General features: G+C 38.1%; 6 protein-coding genes across 6 annotated transcripts; all 6 read left to right on the top strand.

Moving 5' to 3' along the window:
• Positions 1–2695: 2695 nt before the first annotated feature.
• On the top strand, positions 2696–4477 carry si:dkey-175m17.6 (N-acetyllactosaminide beta-1,3-N-acetylglucosaminyltransferase 2). Its single transcript, XM_047373399.1, has one exon. The coding sequence runs from the start codon at positions 2696–2698 to the stop codon at positions 4037–4039; it is 1344 nt and encodes a 447-aa protein (XP_047229355.1). The 3' UTR covers positions 4040–4477.
• A 3741-nt stretch (positions 4478–8218) lies between these two features.
• LOC124872963 (heat shock protein 30-like) lies at positions 8219–8991 on the top strand. Its single transcript, XM_047373415.1, has one exon. It carries the CDS (start codon positions 8219–8221, stop codon positions 8867–8869), a length of 651 nt encoding a protein of 216 aa, XP_047229371.1. The 3' UTR covers positions 8870–8991.
• Positions 8992–9764: 773 nt separating this feature from the next.
• LOC124872961 (heat shock protein 30-like) lies at positions 9765–10653 on the top strand. The gene has a single exon (XM_047373413.1). The coding sequence runs from the start codon at positions 9881–9883 to the stop codon at positions 10529–10531; it is 651 nt and encodes a 216-aa protein (XP_047229369.1). The 5' UTR covers positions 9765–9880; the 3' UTR covers positions 10532–10653.
• Positions 10654–11437: 784 nt separating this feature from the next.
• On the top strand, positions 11438–12319 carry LOC124872959 (heat shock protein 30-like). Its single transcript, XM_047373411.1, has one exon. It carries the CDS (start codon positions 11543–11545, stop codon positions 12191–12193), a length of 651 nt encoding a protein of 216 aa, XP_047229367.1. The 5' UTR covers positions 11438–11542; the 3' UTR covers positions 12194–12319.
• Positions 12320–13093: 774 nt separating this feature from the next.
• Positions 13094–13981, top strand: LOC124872960 (heat shock protein 30-like). Its single transcript, XM_047373412.1, has one exon. The coding sequence runs from the start codon at positions 13205–13207 to the stop codon at positions 13853–13855; it is 651 nt and encodes a 216-aa protein (XP_047229368.1). The 5' UTR covers positions 13094–13204; the 3' UTR covers positions 13856–13981.
• Positions 13982–14713: 732 nt separating this feature from the next.
• Positions 14714–15643, top strand: LOC124872956 (heat shock protein 30-like). The gene has a single exon (XM_047373407.1). It carries the CDS (start codon positions 14867–14869, stop codon positions 15515–15517), a length of 651 nt encoding a protein of 216 aa, XP_047229363.1. The 5' UTR covers positions 14714–14866; the 3' UTR covers positions 15518–15643.
• Positions 15644–16284: the final 641 nt, after the last annotated feature.

Genomic DNA, 16284 nt, shown 5'->3' with positions numbered 1-16284 from the left:
GCCTATTCAAGAGTATGGGGAAGATTCACAAAAAGTGAATAGTTGCTGGAATCACTGATTAAGGACCACCACACACAGATATAGCCAAAACAGGACATGGCTACAACTGTCACATTCCCTCTGTTAAGCCACTCCTGAATCAGAGATTATGTCAGAAGTGTCTTACCTGGACTAATGAGAAAAAGAACTGGACTGTTCTTATTTTCTTGCAATTCATTTAGAAAATCAAGGTCCTAGGGTCAAGTCTGGTAGAAGAGTGGAGAGGCACAGAATCCATTCGGCTTTTCAGCAAGACTTGGCACCTCCCACTCTGCCAGAAAATACTAACACCTGGTTTAATGACCATGTTATCACCGTACTTGATTGGTCAGAAAAGTAGACTGGCCTAAATGCCATAGCAAATCTGAAGGCTTTAGGTCAAGAGGAAGATCAGAGACACCAGACCTGACACTAAAAACAAGCTGAAGACCCCTTTAGAGCCACCTGGGCTTCACTTGCATTCCACACTGCCCACACTGCCCCAACAAAGCATTAAGTGTATACTGCACAATGCATGTCCACACATTTTATTAGGCATGTATTTCTGTATTAAATGTTCCAATTTCCAACAAATTTGGGGGTTTTATAGGTGTCAGTCATATTCCCCCAAATTTACAGAAATAAATGCTTTTAATATATCCATTTGTGTGTAATGAATCTATGTAAAATATTTCACTTTTTAATTGAATCAATAATAAAATAAAGTGTTCAATGATATTCTAATTTATTGAGATGCATCTCTAAGCCATTTAATTATTATTTATTTATTATTTATTTCAAAATAACAAGGAAAAAGGTTAGCATTTTAACTTAAGAGAGTTACAATCCTATAAATGTATTTATACCTGTTGAAATTTCCAACTATTGTCATGTTACAAACACAAACGTCTATATATTTTTTTGGAATTGTTTGTTATAGACCAACATGAAATACTGAATCTTCTGAATTTTTTGCTGCATATCTTCCCCCTGTTTCTCTCTGCCCATATCCTATCTGGTTTCTGTGAGCCCACTAGCAACACAAAATCTTAAAAAAGAAATTGTCTGGAGTGGGTTTGTTGTCAGTCTCCATATCTCTTTAACATCTAAATTAAATCTATTGTTACCAACTGCATTTAGAAGTCACCAGCTCAGTAAATAGAGTCCACCCTGCAAAGCATTATTCAGAGAAGCAGCCAAAAGATCCAAAGTAACTCTGGAGGATCTGCTGAAATCCACAGAATCTGGAAGAACTCGTTGACACAACAAGTATTAGTTGTGCACTTCACCAAGCTGTCCTTAAAGAAGAGTGCCAAGAATAAAGCTAATGATGAAAAAAAAGGCAAAAAAAAGTTTACTGCAGGCCTTGTAGCGGACCGACAACACTATCCCCACAGTGGAAACATGGTAGTGGCAATACCATGCTGTGGGGATGATTTTATTGGAACAGAGACAGGGAAGGTGGAATGGATGAAGCTAAATACATATTCACCTGTTTTAATTACTGAGTGTATATTCAAACGAAAATGAGAATCTGTAAATAACTAGACACATTCATCCTATCTGACCGAGATTAGACTCTTTTTAGAACAACAAACAGCATAATTTTCAGTGTCAGATCTGCAAAGGTGGTACAGAAAACTTACAGCTGTAATTGCTGCAAAATCTTCTTTTTTTTTCTACAAAGTATGAACCCATGGGGTCTGATTATAAAGGCACGCCACACTGATTAGATTTTTATTTACAAAAATTGTAAAAAGCACGTTGAAGTTTGTGGTTGTAAAACAAGTTGTTCAAGGGGTGTTATCAATTTCATAAGTCATTGTATTTTCACATAGACTTGTGCAACCTCGGTTAAATATGCGGTCATTTGATAAATCACTCACAACAGAACCAATACACGGTTAAGCTCATTTTAGCAGGCCATTTCGCTTGCACCATGCAAATATTCACCTTCAGCACATGGATGCAAATCAAAATCTGCTTTAGAGACATCACAGAGTAACATCGGTCATAGTCTGCTAAAGATAATACACCCCTCCCGTGGGGTATTTTTCGTCATTATTTAATGAGGAGTCAAATAGACGCATGCTCTGTGTGCACAGGTTGCTTCACCTGGGATGCGTTGCTCAGCTGCCTCTTGAACAGCACTAGAGGAGCACTTGTTAGATGTACAGCTAGAGGTTGTCCTGTTTTGGATATAAATGATGCTCGAGTGGTGGGACCTGAAATAACTGGCCTATAACCATATCAGACAACAGAAGACAGGAGAGTGGACTTCTCCTTTTTAAATCTTTGTCATCTGAACCTGTCACTTGTAAGTAATATTTATATGAAGCTTCATATTCCATCCACTGGCAAGACTGACAATATGTGTCAAAGCAAGTGTAGAGATTTAAACGTCAAATAAAACACAACGGGGTTGCATTTTATATCATATTTTGCTCTGGGGCTCAGGTATTCAGCAATACAGGATGAGGTTCTGAGTGCAGACAAGAACAGATAATAACCCCCACTGGACTGTCACCACGGAGACAGAAACTCCAGAGTGTTAAAAGGGATTAACGCTGCTGTGTTTTTTGTTTAGGTAGAGGGGATATAAAGTCAGATTAGATTTGATTATTTAAAAAATATATATAAATATTCTTTTTTTCTTTGAACAGGTGTTTGACTGACAATGGGAAAATGCTGCAAATGCAATGGGAGATTACTGTGCCTTTTCCTGCTGCCTTGTATGATGACTGGCCACCTTGTGATTTACATCATGGTGACCATATTTGTCACCATCTCCTATGCTCCTCCGAAAATACCCGTTCACTACATTGCTTCAGGGATTTCTGCCAATTCCTCTGCCCTGGCCTCTCACCCACTTGGCCCTTTCTGGAACCTTCGTCTGGAGGACAGCGCACTGTGGAACCAGTTGCAGCACATCTGGGACCGTCAGCACAATCCAATATTAAAAGGAAACCGGACTGGGATGCAGAGAAGGCCAAAAGGTCAGCCTTTAAAAGAAATCGAGGATGAATGTCTGTCTGACTGCTTGTCGAATAAATGTTCAGTTCCTCGTGTGAATGACTTCAACAGCATGCCAGAGCAAATTAGGGCATTTATCAAGTCAATGCACTGCACGGAGTACCCTCTTCTTATCAATCAGCCGGGTATATGTCAGAGGAAAAACGATAGCTCTGGTGTGGGGTCTCCTACTCTCCTCATAGCAATCAAATCTCAAGTGGGGAACTTTGAAAACCGACAGGCCATACGTGAAACATGGGGACGCAGCGGTCTGGTGAGGGGAGATTTCAATAAGAAAGGGGGATTAGTGCAAACTGTTTTCTTGCTTGGAAGACAGGACTCGAGTACAGGTCCTCACCCAGACCTGAACAACCTCCTGGGGCTGGAGAACAAGAAGTATGGGGATATTCTCCAGTGGGATTTTAGAGACACATTCTTCAATTTGACCTTGAAGGACTTGCTGCTCTGGAGGTGGCTCCAGCAGTACTGTCCTACTGCAGCCTTCATCTTTAAAGGGGATGACGATGTTTTTCTTAGGACAGATGCCCTTCTGGATTACTTGCAAAAAAGGGTGGAGGAGCACAAGCTTTGGAGAACCTATACTAATGAAACTGACATGAACTTGTTTGTTGGCGATGTGATCAGCAACGCAATGCCAAACCGTGAGCCCTCCATGAAATACTACATACCGGAAAGTTTTTACAAAGGTGTGTACCCACCTTACGCTGGCGGAGGAGGGCTGGTGTATTCAGGTTCACTTGCTTTACGTTTACAAGAGGTGTCTGAAAGAGTTCGCCTTTTCCCAATTGATGATGTGTACCTTGGCATGTGCCTGAACAGACTCGGGCTCTCTCCAATCCACCACCCGGGTTTCTTAACGTTTGATCTCCCCGGAACAGACAGGAACAATCCGTGTGCATACAAATCTGTTCTGCTCGTTCACAAACGGAATCCAAAGGAAATGCTGACCCTGTGGAAACAACTCCAGAACCTGCCTGCTCAATGCTGAGTCTCATTTGCAAAGCAAATAAGATTTAGTAAGTACCAGACGACTGCGGCCACTACACTAATTTGACAGAAATTACACACTGTGGTTAGCAGGCAGCGCATGGTAAGGTTACCTTTAATCAACCTTTCCTGTGGAGAATTATGTAACTCGGAGAGTGAGCTACCTCAGAAGGTACTTCATTATGGTTGCTGTACAAAGCAATAACACACATTGAACTCTTTTTTTTCCTATTACTTGTATGAATGTGCCCTATTTTAACTAAAAATATTACTCTCTTGGAAAGATAGATACAGATGATAAATGGATAAATTGAAATTGAATGCTTTATGTGCAAATACAACAGTTTAAATATACAGTGCTAATGGAAAGTTTGCATGCACTCCACATGGGCATGAACATCATATTAATTTTGGGTCTTTAAGGAGGCCCTCTGTTTTGTTGTGGACTGTCAATATACCGTGCAGGTTCAACAAATTTCCAATAAAAAGAATTATGTTCACAAGTTTTAATTTATTATAGATTATCGCTAATCCTGACCGGGTCATAATTATACATACAGGTTCTAATATATACATACACCCGAAGAATGTTTGTTTAAATGTTTCTTAGTGAGTTGTAAAGAAACCACACACTTTTTGTAGCCATCAAAAAACTTCAGGTATAATTATGGTTCTATTTTTGACCAGTCTTCTTGACAAAATTAGAAGAGTTCATTCACATTGGTTAGCCTCCTGACCTGACGTTTAGTCCACAAATATTTAGTAGTGTCGAGATGGGGCCTTTGGGAGGGTCATTATAGAATCTTTGCAATATTTGTGCTGTTGGAACATCCATTTGTGTCAACCACCTGACTTAAACGATTACCCTAAGATAAAAAGGCAATTTGATAGGTTGTTCAAGACCAAAACAGAAACCATCAAGACTTGAGCCTGCTCCAAAAACCAAGCCTTTTCAGCCTGACTGAAGTTTGCACCTGTAAAAATGGATAAGCCAAATTCCTTCTGGAGCAAGGTTTTATCCTCATGAAAGAAAAAAAAATGGTATTTAGCCACAACAGCAAGACGAATGCTGAAGGAGTCAAGGCAAGGCTTTCAAATCTGTTAACCATGGTGGTAGCAGCACCATGTTGTGGGCTGTTTCAATTCCAGTGGTACTGGTGCATTGCAAAAAGTGAACGTAATGATGAAGATGGAGGACTGACTTAACTGTACTTCAAGTAAACAGGTAAACAACATTAACTTTGGGCAACAAGGCAACATTTGCAAACACACATGAATACTGGTTTTGGAATGGATAAGGCTGGCCAACATGACAAGGCTTTTAAGCATGGTTCACTAAAGTTTGTGGAGTCAAGAACAATTTAATTACTTAATTAATTACTTAATAACTAAGTATTTTTGACTCTGATTCCACTTAAGGTTTGTGAACCATGCTTAAAAGATGTTTCTGTGCCAAAACAAAAAAACTCCACCAACTCTGATAAGAAAAGTAGCCAAATATCCAGGATGAATTATGCCAGAACCTTGTTGACGGTGACAAAAAGCCTGTAGGCTCTCTACAGCTTGCTATGGCACATTAACAAAATATTCATGGGGCTGTATTTATCTTGATCCTAGGTGGATTAGAAAAAAAATCTGTAATAAATTCAAAACTTGTTTACTCAGCTCTTGTTTTAGAAACTTATTGTTTGAGCACCTGTGAAAAATACTGTTGAAATCCTTAAAGGCTGAAAGTTAACATGACATTCAGAGTGCATATTTACCAACACTGTTCACCTTGTGTCTGGTGTTTTTTAAGTCTTATATCCTATTTATTTATTTACATGTCTTTCAAAGTACTAGTGAAAAGTTGCAAAAGTCAGTTTGCGCGCAACAACATGTGGACATGTATTGACTTATCCTGATAATAATAAACATATTTTTTATACATACTACTGTAATCTCAATAAAATCAATAATTTCTAACATTTGCAAAAGTTTTTTTTAAGGTACTTACAAGTATTCCTATCTTATTTTAGAATATTACTGCTGTTTCAAAAAGAGCCATTTTTAAAGTAAGAGAAAATTATTAGAATTGATTCTGTCGGTGCATCATTTACTCTTCAATTGTAAGAGCTGTGGGTGTTATAAGGGGCAAATACAATCAAAAGAGAGGCTGCATGTTGTTGTTTACAAGAGTTGCAATGGAATAGTATGACTTCATCTTGAGAAAACAAATGTTTTTAATACATTGTAATTTACATTTAATTATTTTAAAATGGTGGCATTGGTATGTTGATGTTGTTCCTCAGCCTCTTTCTGACCGACCATATTTTTGATAACTGGACCAAAACATCGGAGCATGGTGGAATAGTTGGTAGCACTGTTGCCTTGCAGCAAGAAGGTCCTCTGTTCGACTCCTGGCCGGGTGTCTATCTGCATGGTGTTTGCATGTTCTCCCTGTGCATGTGTGTACTCTGGCTTCCTCTCACAGTCCAAACACTGTTAGGTTTATTGGTTTCTCTAAATTGCCCTTAGGTGTGAATGAGTGTGTGCATGGTTGTCTGTCCTGTGTGTTTCTGTGTTGCCCTGCGATGGACCGGCGACCTGTCCAGGGTGTACTTCGCCTCTCGCCCATAGACTGCTGGAGACAGGCACCGGTCCCCCCACGACCCTATTTAGAAGAAGTAAGTAGAAAATGGATGGATGGGTTGTACTGGTTCAAAGCTGTAGAATTCCTAGCCTTGGAAGTTTACACAATTCTCTCTCTCCTTTTTTGTGTCAGTGATATTAAATACCTTGCTTGTCTCGCCATATCTATTGATCGCTGTACTAATATGCAGACAGTGGGTTTGGAGTAATGCACTCAAAAGATAAAAGTCAATCTGATGACCACAGGAGAACCATTACTGAGCTCATAAACACTTAAGAGACAATTGAAGTAAAAGTCGAGAACCTTTGAACACATTTATGGCAGATTTCTCTATTTGTTTAGTCTGAAAAGTATTTTCTTTTGAGCACTTAAACGATTTATTAGAAAATAACTGCAGGAACAATGACATAGGTGATGTTCAAGCTAACACCTAAATCTGATAGGAGTTTAACTGTTGCTTCCACTGTAGTCTGGCAACTGCAACAAATTCCTGATAGCGCAGCAGTAATAATGTAACGTTCACTTTTTAAGTATCATCGCCATCTGCTGGATAGACAAAGTTGGTACAGATTGAATTATGTCAATTATAAAATTGGCAGTTCATCACACGCACACACAACCATGGATGCACAAACTCATATACTAAATGGCGACTGAAAGAGACCCATTAACTTTACAATCATGTATTTGGACTGTGGGAGAAAGCAAGACTACCCACGCATGCACAAGGAGAACATGCAAACTAATTCAATAATATGACCAAAATCACTTTCCTTGCGTATATAGAAACCATCTAAATAAAATGTATTAAAACATATGACCACACTGAACAAGGTTCTGTATAAATTCCATTCAGGTTTGAATGTTAAAGAAAGGTCAAAATCCAATATTGTAAGCAGGCAAGTTATAGTGCAAATAAAAACAATGTCTAATTTCTTAAATAATTAGACAAGAAACATTTAGTGAAACGATTCTGTGAAATAAACAATAAATATATTTTTAATCACAAACGTTTTCTTAAAATATTCTGCTTTAATGTTCATAATAAACCTCAAACCAAATAATTGTAATGATAAAACCAAAATTCAATGTTTTAATTAGAGAAGAAACATTTAGTAAAATGATTCTGTGAAATCTGACACATCATAATAAGTATATTTTCATTTAGAAACGTTTTCTTAAAATATTCTGCTTTAATGTTCACAACACACAACAAACCTCAAACCAATATCTTTACCAAGCTCAGACATTGTGTTTTGTATACAAAGCAACGTCATTTTTGTTTTTGACCCAATGATTACTAAAGACAACATTATTAAAGACATGATTGTTGCAAACCTGATAAATTGTGTGAAATAGCTCCACCCACTGGATATCTGTAGTATTTACCAGAAACTTCCTGAAGCCTCTGGAGCTCCTCCTGTTAGAATATAAAGGTGGGACAGTCCAACGACTGACAGAAAGCTACACAAGAAACACAGAAGTGAAGAGACACCTAAACAGAGGTTCATCTCACAACAAAAAGACTCGAGACTAAACAGAAGAAAGATGCTTTGCTCTCGTGGATTCCCGTCTGCCCTCAGTCCATTCGTGGATTTCTCCTGGCCTGTGCGCAGTCTGTGGCCAGAGGCCAGACCTCTGTTCTACCAGCAGGATCTTCTGCAACGAAACCTACATGAGTTGTGCAACAGTCTGCAGTTGATGGAAAAAGTTCAGCGACAGATTCTGGAGGACACAGAGCCTTTCACGAGCAGCATGGCTCTGCAGCCAGTCTCCTACCAGCTGGACAAAGAGGGAGAGCATTTTGGCCTAACCCTGGACACTCAAGGCTTTCCTCCAGAAGAGCTGTCAGTCAGACAGGTGGGCAGAAAGCTACAAGTCAGTGGGAAGACAAAGAAGAAACAAGAAGATGGGAAGGGCTCCTACTCTTACAGACTGCAGGAGTTCAGACAGGACTTTGATCTGCCTGAAGGGGTGAAGCATGAAGATGTGAGCTGCTACCTTTCTCCAGATGGAAAGCTCCACATCCAGGCAGCCAAAGTTTCTTGTATTGAGGCGGCTGAGAGAGAGTTGACTATCAAGAGGAACTTGGAGGAGGAAACACAGCAGAGTGTTTGTTCACAATCAGAAGACAGCCAAGCAGAGACACAAAACAGATCAAAGAACAAACATTCGACCATAGACTCACAAAATTGTTGATGTGTCCAAAGATGGTATTTTATTTTATTAATAATGGCCTTGTGTGGATAAATGGTAGTTTTGTACCTTACTTTATTTGTAAACTGAAATATTTGAAAAATAAATGAATTATACAGTAAAAAGAGAGTTGTTTTCTAGATGTTTTATTTTCTCAGATTTTGTCTTGATATATCAGAATACATTAGAAAATAAGATTAGAAAGAACCATTATAAGATGCAGAAGGAAAATAAGTAAGTAAATAAATTCATTATTTAGTTCTAGAATTATGTCCAATGAATTCTGACATTTAATCATTTGTCCAAAATCAGTTTACCTGGTCAATAAAGAAATGTCTAAATAAAACTTATCAAAATGTTGGTTTAAATATTAAAGAAAGGCCAAGATTTAATATTGTGCGCAGGTAATCTACTGCGTTTATTATCAATATTCCCAATTTCTTATATAAACACAGAGTAGGGACTCCTTAGATATGTTGGCTTCAATATGTTGTGTTGCTGTACAGGAAAAGAAGAATCACATGTTTAGATTAAACATTCAAAGGCAAAATTCAATGTTTTAATTAGACAAGAAACATTTAGTAAAATGATTCTGTGAAATCTGGCACATCATAATAAGTATATTTTCATTCAGAAACGTTTTCTTAAAATATTCTGCTTTAATGTTCACAACACACAACAAACCTCAAACCAATATCTTTACCAAGCTCAGACATTGTGTTTTGTATACAAAGCAACGTCATTTTTTTTTTTGACCCAATGATTACTAAAGACAACATTATTAAAGACATGATTGTTGCAAACTTGATAAATTGTGTGAAATAGCTCCACCCACTGGATATCTGTAGTATTTACCAGAAACTTCCTGAAGCCTCTGGAGCTCCTCCTGTTAGAATATAAAGGTGGGACAGTCCAACGACTGACAGAAAGCTACACAAGAAACACAGAAGTGAAGAGAAACCTAAACAGAGGTTCATCTCACAACAAGAAGACTCGAGACTAAACAGAAGAAAGATGCTGTGCTCTCGTGGATTCCCGTCTGCCCTCAGTCCATTCGTGGATTTCTCCTGGCCTGTGCGCAGTCTGTGGCCAGAGGTCAGACCTCTGTTCTACCAGCAGGATCTTCTGCAACGAAACCTACATGAGTTGTGCAACAGTCTGCAGTTGATGGAAAAAGTTCAGCGACAGATTCTGGAGGACACAGAGCCTTTCACGAGCAGCATGGCTCTGCAGCCAGTCTCCTACCAGCTGGACAAAGAGGGAGAGCATTTTGGCCTAACCCTGGACACTCAAGGCTTTCCTCCAGAAGAGCTGTCAGTCAGACAGGTGGGCAGAAAGCTACAAGTCAGTGGGAAGACAAAGAAGAAACAAGAAGATGGGAAGGGCTCCTACTCTTACAGACTGCAGGAGTTCAGACAGGACTTTGATCTGCCTGAAGGGGTGAAGCATGAAGATGTGAGCTGCTACCTTTCTCCAGATGGAAAGCTCCACATCCAGGCAGCCAAAGTTTCTTGTATTGAGGCGGCTGAGAGAGAGTTGACTATCAAGAGGAACTTGGAGGAGGAAACACAGCAGAGTGTTTGTTCACAATCAGAAGACAGCCAAGCAGAGACACAAAACAGATCAAAGAACAAACATTCGACCATAGACTCACAAAATTGTTGATGTGTCCAAAGATGGTATTTTATTTTATTAATAATGGCCTTGTGTGGATAAATGGTAGTTTTGTACCTTACTTTATTTGTAAACTGAAATATTTGAAAAATAAATGAATTATACAGTAAAAAGAGAGTTGTTTTCTAGATGTTTTATTTTCTCAGATTTTGTCTTGATATATCAGAATACATTAGAAAATAAGATTAGAAAGAACCATTATAAGATGCAGAAGGAAAATAAGTAAGTAAATAAATTCATTATTTAGTTCTAGAATTATGTCCAATGAATTCTGACATTTAATCATTTGTCCAAAATCAGTTTACCTGGTCAATAAAGAAATGTCTAAATAAAACTTATCAAAATGTTGGTTTAAATATTAAAGAAAGGCCAAGATTTAATATTGTGCGCAGGTAATCTACTGCGTTTATTATCAATATTCCCAATTTCTTATATAAACACAGAGTAGGGACTCCTTAGATATGTTGGCTTCAATATGTTGTGTTGCTGTACAGGAAAAGAAGAATCACATGTTTAGATTAAACATTCAAAGGCAAAATTCAATGTTTTAATTAGACAAGAAACATTTAGTAAAATGATTCTGTGAAATCTGGCACATCATAATAAGTATATTTTCATTCAGAAACGTTTTCTTAAAATATTCTGCTTTAATGTTCACAACACACAACAAACCTCAAACCAATATCTTTACCAAGCTCAGACATTGTGTTTTGTATACAAAGCAACGTCATTTTTTTTTTTGACCCAATGATTACTAAAGACAACATTATTAAAGACATGATTGTTGCAAACTTGATAAATTGTGTGAAATAGCTCCACCCACTGGATATCTGTAGTATTTACCAGAAACTTCCTGAAGCCTCTGGAGCTCCTCCTGTTAGAATATAAAGGTGGGACAGTCCAACGACTGACAGAAAGCTACACAAGAAACACAGAAGTGAAGAGAAACCTAAACAGAGGTTCATCTCACAACAAGAAGACTCGAGACTAAACAGAAGAAAGATGCTGTGCTCTCGTGGATTCCCGTCTGCCCTCAGTCCATTCGTGGATTTCTCCTGGCCTGTGCGCAGTCTGTGGCCAGAGGTCAGACCTCTGTTCTACCAGCAGGATCTTCTGCAACGAAACCTACATGAGTTGTGCAACAGTCTGCAGTTGATGGAAAAAGTTCAGCGACAGATTCTGGACGACACAGGGCCTTTCACGAGCAGCATGGCTCTGCAGCCAGTCTCCTACCAGCTGGACAAAGAGGGAGAGCATTTTGGCCTAACCCTGGACACTCAAGGCTTTTCTCCAGAAGAGCTGTCAGTCAGACAGGTGGGCAGAAAGCTACAAGTCAGTGGGAAGACAGAGAAGAAACAAGAAGATGGGAAGGGCTCCTACTCTTACAGACTGCAGGAGTTCAGACAGGACTTTGATCTGCCTGAAGGGGTGAAGCATGAAGATGTGAGCTGCTACCTTTCTCCAGATGGAAAGCTCCACATCCAGGCAGCCAAAGTTCCTTGTATTGAGGCGGCTGAGAGAGAGTTGACTATCAAGAGGAACTTGGAGGAGGAAACACAGCAGAGTGTTTGTTCACAATCAGAAGACAGCCAAGCAGAGACACAAAACAGATCAAAGAACAAACATTCGACCATAGACTCACATAATTGTTGATGTGTCCAAAGATGGTATTTTATTTTATTAATAATGGCCTTGTGTGGATAAATGGTAGTTTTGTACCTTACTTTATTTGTAAACTGAAATATTTGAAAAATAAATGAATTATACAGTAAAAAGAGAGTTGTTTTCTAGATGTTTTATTTTCTCAGATTTTGTCTTGATATATCAGAATACATTAGAAAATAAGATTAGAAAGAACCATTATAAGATGCAGAAGGAAAATAAGTAAGTAAATAAATTCATTATTTAGTTCTAGAATTATGTCCAATGAATTCTGACATTTAATCATTTGCCCAAAATCAGTTTACCTGGTCAATAAAGAAATTTCTAAATAAAACTTATCAAAATGTTGGTTTAAATATTAAAGAAAGGCCAAGATTTAATATTGTGCGCAGGTAATCTACTGCGTTTATTATCAATATTCCCAATTTCTTATATAAACACAGAGTAGGGACTCCTTAGATATATTGGCTTCAATATGTTGTGTTGCTGTACAGGAAAAGAAGAATCACATGTTTAGATTAAACATTCAAAGGCAAAATTCAATGTTTTAATTAGACAAGAAACATTTAGTAAAATGATTCTGTGAAATCTGACACATCATAATAAGTATATTTTCATTTAGAAACGTTTTCTTAAAATATTCTGCTTTAATGTTCACAACACACAACAAACCTCAAACCAATATCTTTACCAAGCTCAGACATTGTGTTTTGTATACAAAGCAACGTCATTTTTGTTTTTGACCCAATGATTACTAAAGACAACATTATTAAAGACATGATTGTTGCAAACCTGATAAATTGTGTGAAATAGCTCCACCCACTGGATATCTGTAGTATTTACCAGAAACTTCCTGAAGCCTCTGGAGCTCCTCCTGTTAGAATATAAAGGTGGGACAGTCCAACGACTGACAGAAAGCTACACAAGAAACACAGAAGTGAAGAGAAACCTAAACAGAGGTTCATCTCACAACAAGAAGACTCGAGACTAAACAGATGAAAGATGCTTTGCTCTCGTGGATTCCCGTCTGCCCTCAGTCCATTCGTGGATTTCTCCTGGCCTGTGCGCAGTCTGTGGCCAGAGGTCAGACCTCTGTTCTACCAGCAGGATCTTCTGCAACGAAACCTACATGAGTTGTGCAACAGTCTGCAGTTGATGGAAAAAGTTCAGCGACAGATTCTGGAGGACACAGAGCCTTTCACGAGCAGCATGGCTCTGCAGCCAGTCTCCTACCAGCTGGACAAAGAGGGAGAGCATTTTGGCCTAACCCTGGACACTCAAGGCTTTTCTCCAGAAGAGCTGTCAGTCAGACAGGTGGGCAGAAAGCTACAAGTCAGTGGGAAGACAAAGAAGAAACAAGAAGATGGGAAGGGCTCCTACTCTTACAGACTGCAGGAGTTCAGACAGGACTTTGATCTGCCTGAAGGGGTGAAGCATGAAGATGTGAGCTGCTACCTTTCTCCAGATGGAAAGCTCCACATCCAGGCAGCCAAAGTTCCTTGTATTGAGGCGGCTGAGAGAGAGTTGACTATCAAGAGGAACTTGGAGGAGGAAACACAGCAGAGTGTTTGTTCACAATTAGAAGACAGCCAAGCAGAGACACAAAACAGATCAAAGAACAAACATTCGACCATAGACTCACATAATTGTTGATGTGTCCAAAGATGGTATTTTATTTTATTAATAATGGCCTTGTGTGGATAAATGGTAGTTTTGTACCTTACTTTATTTGTAAACTGAAATATTTGAAAAATAAATGAATTATACAGTAAAAAGAGAGTTGTTTTCTAGATGTTTTATTTTCTCAGATTTTGTCTTGATATATCAGAATACATTAGAAAATAAGATTAGAAAGAACCATTATAAGATGCAGAAGGAAAATAAGTAAGTAAATAAATTCATTATTTAGTTCTAGAATTATGTCCAATGAATTCTGACATTTAATCATTTGCCCAAAATCAGTTTACCTGGTCAATAAAGAAATGTCTAAATAAAACTTATAAAAAATGTTGGTTTAAATATTAAAGAAAGGCCAAGATTTAATATTGTGCGCAGGTAATCTACTGCGTTTATTATCAATATTCCCAATTTCTTATATAAACACAGAGTAGGGACTCCTTAGATATATTGGCTTCAATATGTTGTGTTGCTGTACAGGAAAAGAAGAATCACATGTTTAGATTAAACATTCAAAGGCAAAATTCAATGTTTTAATTAGACAAGAAACATTTAGTAAAATGATTCTGTGAAATCTGACACATCATAATAAGTATATTTTCATTTAGAAACGTTTTCTTAAAATATTCTGCTTTAATGTTCACAACACACAACAAACCTCAAACCAATATCTTTACCAAGCTCAGACATTGTGTTTTGTATACAAAGCAACGTCATTTTTTTTTTGACCCAATGATTACTAAAGACAACATTATTAAAGACATGATTGTTGCAAACCTGATAAATTGTGTGAAATAGCTCCACCCACTGGATATCTGTAGTATTTTCCAGAAACTTCCTGGAGCCTCTGGAGCTCCTCCTGTTAGAATATAAAGGTGGGACAGTCCAAAGACTGACAGAAAGCTACACAAGAAACACAGAAGTGAAGAGAAACCTAAACAGAGGTTCATCTCACAACAAAAAGACTCGAGACTAAACAGATGAAAGATGCTTTGCTCTCGTGGATTCCCGTCTGCCCTCAGTCCATTCGTGGATTTCTCCTGGCCTGTGCGCAGTCTGTGGCCAGCGGTCAGACCTCTGTTCTACCAGCAGGATCTTCTGCAACGAAACCTACATGAGTTGTGCAACAGTCTGCAGTTGATGGAAAAAGTTCAGCGACAGATTCTGGAGGACACAGAGCCTTTCACGAGCAGCATGGCTCTGCAGCCAGTCTCCTACCAGCTGGACAAAGAGGGAGAGCATTTTGGCCTAACCCTGGACACTCAAGGCTTTTCTCCAGAAGAGCTGTCAGTCAGACAGGTGGGCAGAAAGCTACAAGTCAGTGGGAAGACAGAGAAGAAACAAGAAGATGGGAAGGGCTCCTACTCTTACAGACTGCAGGAGTTCAGACAGGACTTTGATCTGCCTGAAGGGGTGAAGCATGAAGATGTGAGCTGCTACCTTTCTCCAGATGGAAAGCTCCACATCCAGGCAGCCAAAGTTCCTTGTATTGAGGCGGCTGAGAGAGAGTTGACTATCAAGAGGAACTTGGAGGAGGAAACACAGCAGAGTGTTTGTTCACAATTAGAAGACAGCCAAGCAGAGACACAAAACAGATCAAAGAACAAACATTCGACCATAGACTCACATAATTGTTGATGTGTCCAAAGATGGTATTTTATTTTATTAATAATGGCCTTGTGTGGATAAATGGTAGTTTTGTACCTTACTTTATTTGTAAACTGAAATATTTGAAAAATAAATGAATTATACAGTAAAAAGAGAGTTGTTTTCTAGATGTTTTATTTTCTCAGATTTTGTCTTGATATATCAGAATACATTAGAAAATAAGATTAGAAAGAACCATTATAAGATGCAGAAGGAAAATAAGTAAGTAAATAAATTCATTATTTAGTTCTAGAATTATGTCCAATGAATTCTGACATTTAATCATTTGCCCAAAATCAGTTTACCTGGTCAATAAAGAAATGTCTAAATAAAACTTATCAAAATGTTGGTTTAAATATTAAAGAAAGGCCAAGATTTAATATTGTGCGCAGGTAATCTACTGCGTTTATTATCAATATTCCCAATTTCTTATATAAACACAGAGTAGGGACTCCTTAGATATATTGGCTTCAATATGTTGTGTTGCTGTACAGGAAAAGAAGAATCACATGTTTAGATTAAACATTCAAAGGCAAAATTCAATGTTTTAATTAGACAAGAAACATTTAGTAAAATGATTCTGTGAAATCTGACACATCATAATAAGTATATTTTCATTTAGAAACGTTTTCTTAAAATATTCTGCTTTAATGTTCACAACACACAACAAACCTCAAACCAATATATTTACCAAGCTCAGACATTGTGTTTTGTATACAAAGCAACGTCATTTTTGTTTTTGACCCAATGATTACTAA

This window comes from Girardinichthys multiradiatus, chromosome 8 (assembly GCF_021462225.1).
Source record: "Girardinichthys multiradiatus isolate DD_20200921_A chromosome 8, DD_fGirMul_XY1, whole genome shotgun sequence".
Lineage (NCBI taxonomy): Eukaryota > Metazoa > Chordata > Actinopteri > Cyprinodontiformes > Goodeidae > Girardinichthys > Girardinichthys multiradiatus.
The sequence above is the reverse complement of the archived record's forward strand: the minus strand, read 5'-3'. Positions and strand labels throughout refer to the sequence as shown.

Bases quoted from the DNA above. Each gene is read 5' to 3' on its own strand.
- LOC124872959 (XM_047373411.1), top strand. From the start codon at position 11,543: ATGCTGTGCTCTCGTGGATTCCCGTCTGCCCTCAGTCCATTCGTGGAT.
- LOC124872960 (XM_047373412.1), top strand. From the start codon at position 13,205: ATGCTTTGCTCTCGTGGATTCCCGTCTGCCCTCAGTCCATTCGTGGAT.
- LOC124872961 (XM_047373413.1), top strand. From the start codon at position 9,881: ATGCTGTGCTCTCGTGGATTCCCGTCTGCCCTCAGTCCATTCGTGGAT.
- LOC124872956 (XM_047373407.1), top strand. From the start codon at position 14,867: ATGCTTTGCTCTCGTGGATTCCCGTCTGCCCTCAGTCCATTCGTGGAT.
- si:dkey-175m17.6 (XM_047373399.1), top strand. From the start codon at position 2,696: ATGGGAAAATGCTGCAAATGCAATGGGAGATTACTGTGCCTTTTCCTG.
- LOC124872963 (XM_047373415.1), top strand. From the start codon at position 8,219: ATGCTTTGCTCTCGTGGATTCCCGTCTGCCCTCAGTCCATTCGTGGAT.